We start from the raw sequence: 820 nt of genomic DNA on the forward strand, positions 1-820 counted from the left end.
CGCCACCCCCCCAGCACCCACTCAAAGGGATCCCCCGGCCCCCAAAACGGCTGCCACGCCAACCCAGAGCTGGCTGCCCACGGCCCTCACTCCAGCACCGGGTAAGTCTCGTGTGGGGCAGCGTGCCAGGATGATGGTGCCCTGCAGCACTAGCTCATGCCCATGCTGTTGCCCGGTGCAGCCTGTGGCGGGACCTTGCGGGCCCCCAAAGGCTCCTTCAGCTCTCCCAACTACCCTGGCCCCTACCCTCCCAATGCACTCTGCATCTGGCGCATCGACACGGCCCTCACTCCAGCACCGGGTAAGTCTCGTGTGGGGCAGCGTGCCAGGATGATGGTGCCCTGCAGCACTAGCTCATGCCCATGCTGTTGCCCGGTGCAGCCTGTGGCGGGACCTTGCGGGCCCCCAAAGGCTCCTTCAGCTCTCCCAACTACCCTGGCCCCTACCCTCCCAATGCACTCTGCATCTGGCGCATCGAGGTGGGCTCTGGCCTCGCCATCCAGCTGAAGATGGAGGCGTTCAGCGTGGAGGGCACTGCCTCCTGCCTCTTTGACCGTGTGGAGCTCTATGAGGAGCAGGGCACCAGCAGCACGGATCTTGCTCCAGCTCGGGGGGGTCCAACCAGGTAGGGCCTCTCATACCCAGGGAGCGTGGCGGTGCAGTGAGGAGGGGGCAACATCTCTGTGGGTGAGTGGTGTCACCCTTTGTTGTGGCCTCAGGTTTTGCGGCAACGTCGTCCCCCCGACCTTCAACTCCAACTCCAACCACCTGCGTGTCACATTCGTCTCTGACAGCAGCGTGGGTGCCACAGGCTTTCACC

At 64.5% G+C, this 820-nt stretch overlaps 1 protein-coding gene across 1 annotated transcript in view; it reads left to right on the forward strand.

Moving 5' to 3' along the window:
- The window catches only part of MFRP (membrane frizzled-related protein), a 3550-nt gene that overhangs the window by 828 nt on the left and 1902 nt on the right, over positions 1–820 (forward strand). Inside the window, exons 4-6 of the mRNA XM_010184358.1 lie at positions 1–101; positions 382–625; positions 720–820. The exon at positions 1–101 is cut by the window's left edge and continues 58 nt beyond it; the exon at positions 720–820 is cut by the window's right edge and continues 15 nt beyond it. Coding sequence (XP_010182660.1) covers positions 1–101; positions 382–625; positions 720–820 — 446 coding nt within the window. The remainder of the gene's footprint in view (positions 102–381; positions 626–719) is intronic.

The sequence above is a fragment of the Mesitornis unicolor genome, unplaced genomic scaffold, assembly GCF_000695765.1.
Source record: "Mesitornis unicolor isolate BGI_N332 unplaced genomic scaffold, ASM69576v1 scaffold35785, whole genome shotgun sequence".
Classification (NCBI taxonomy): Eukaryota; Metazoa; Chordata; class Aves; order Mesitornithiformes; family Mesitornithidae; genus Mesitornis; species Mesitornis unicolor.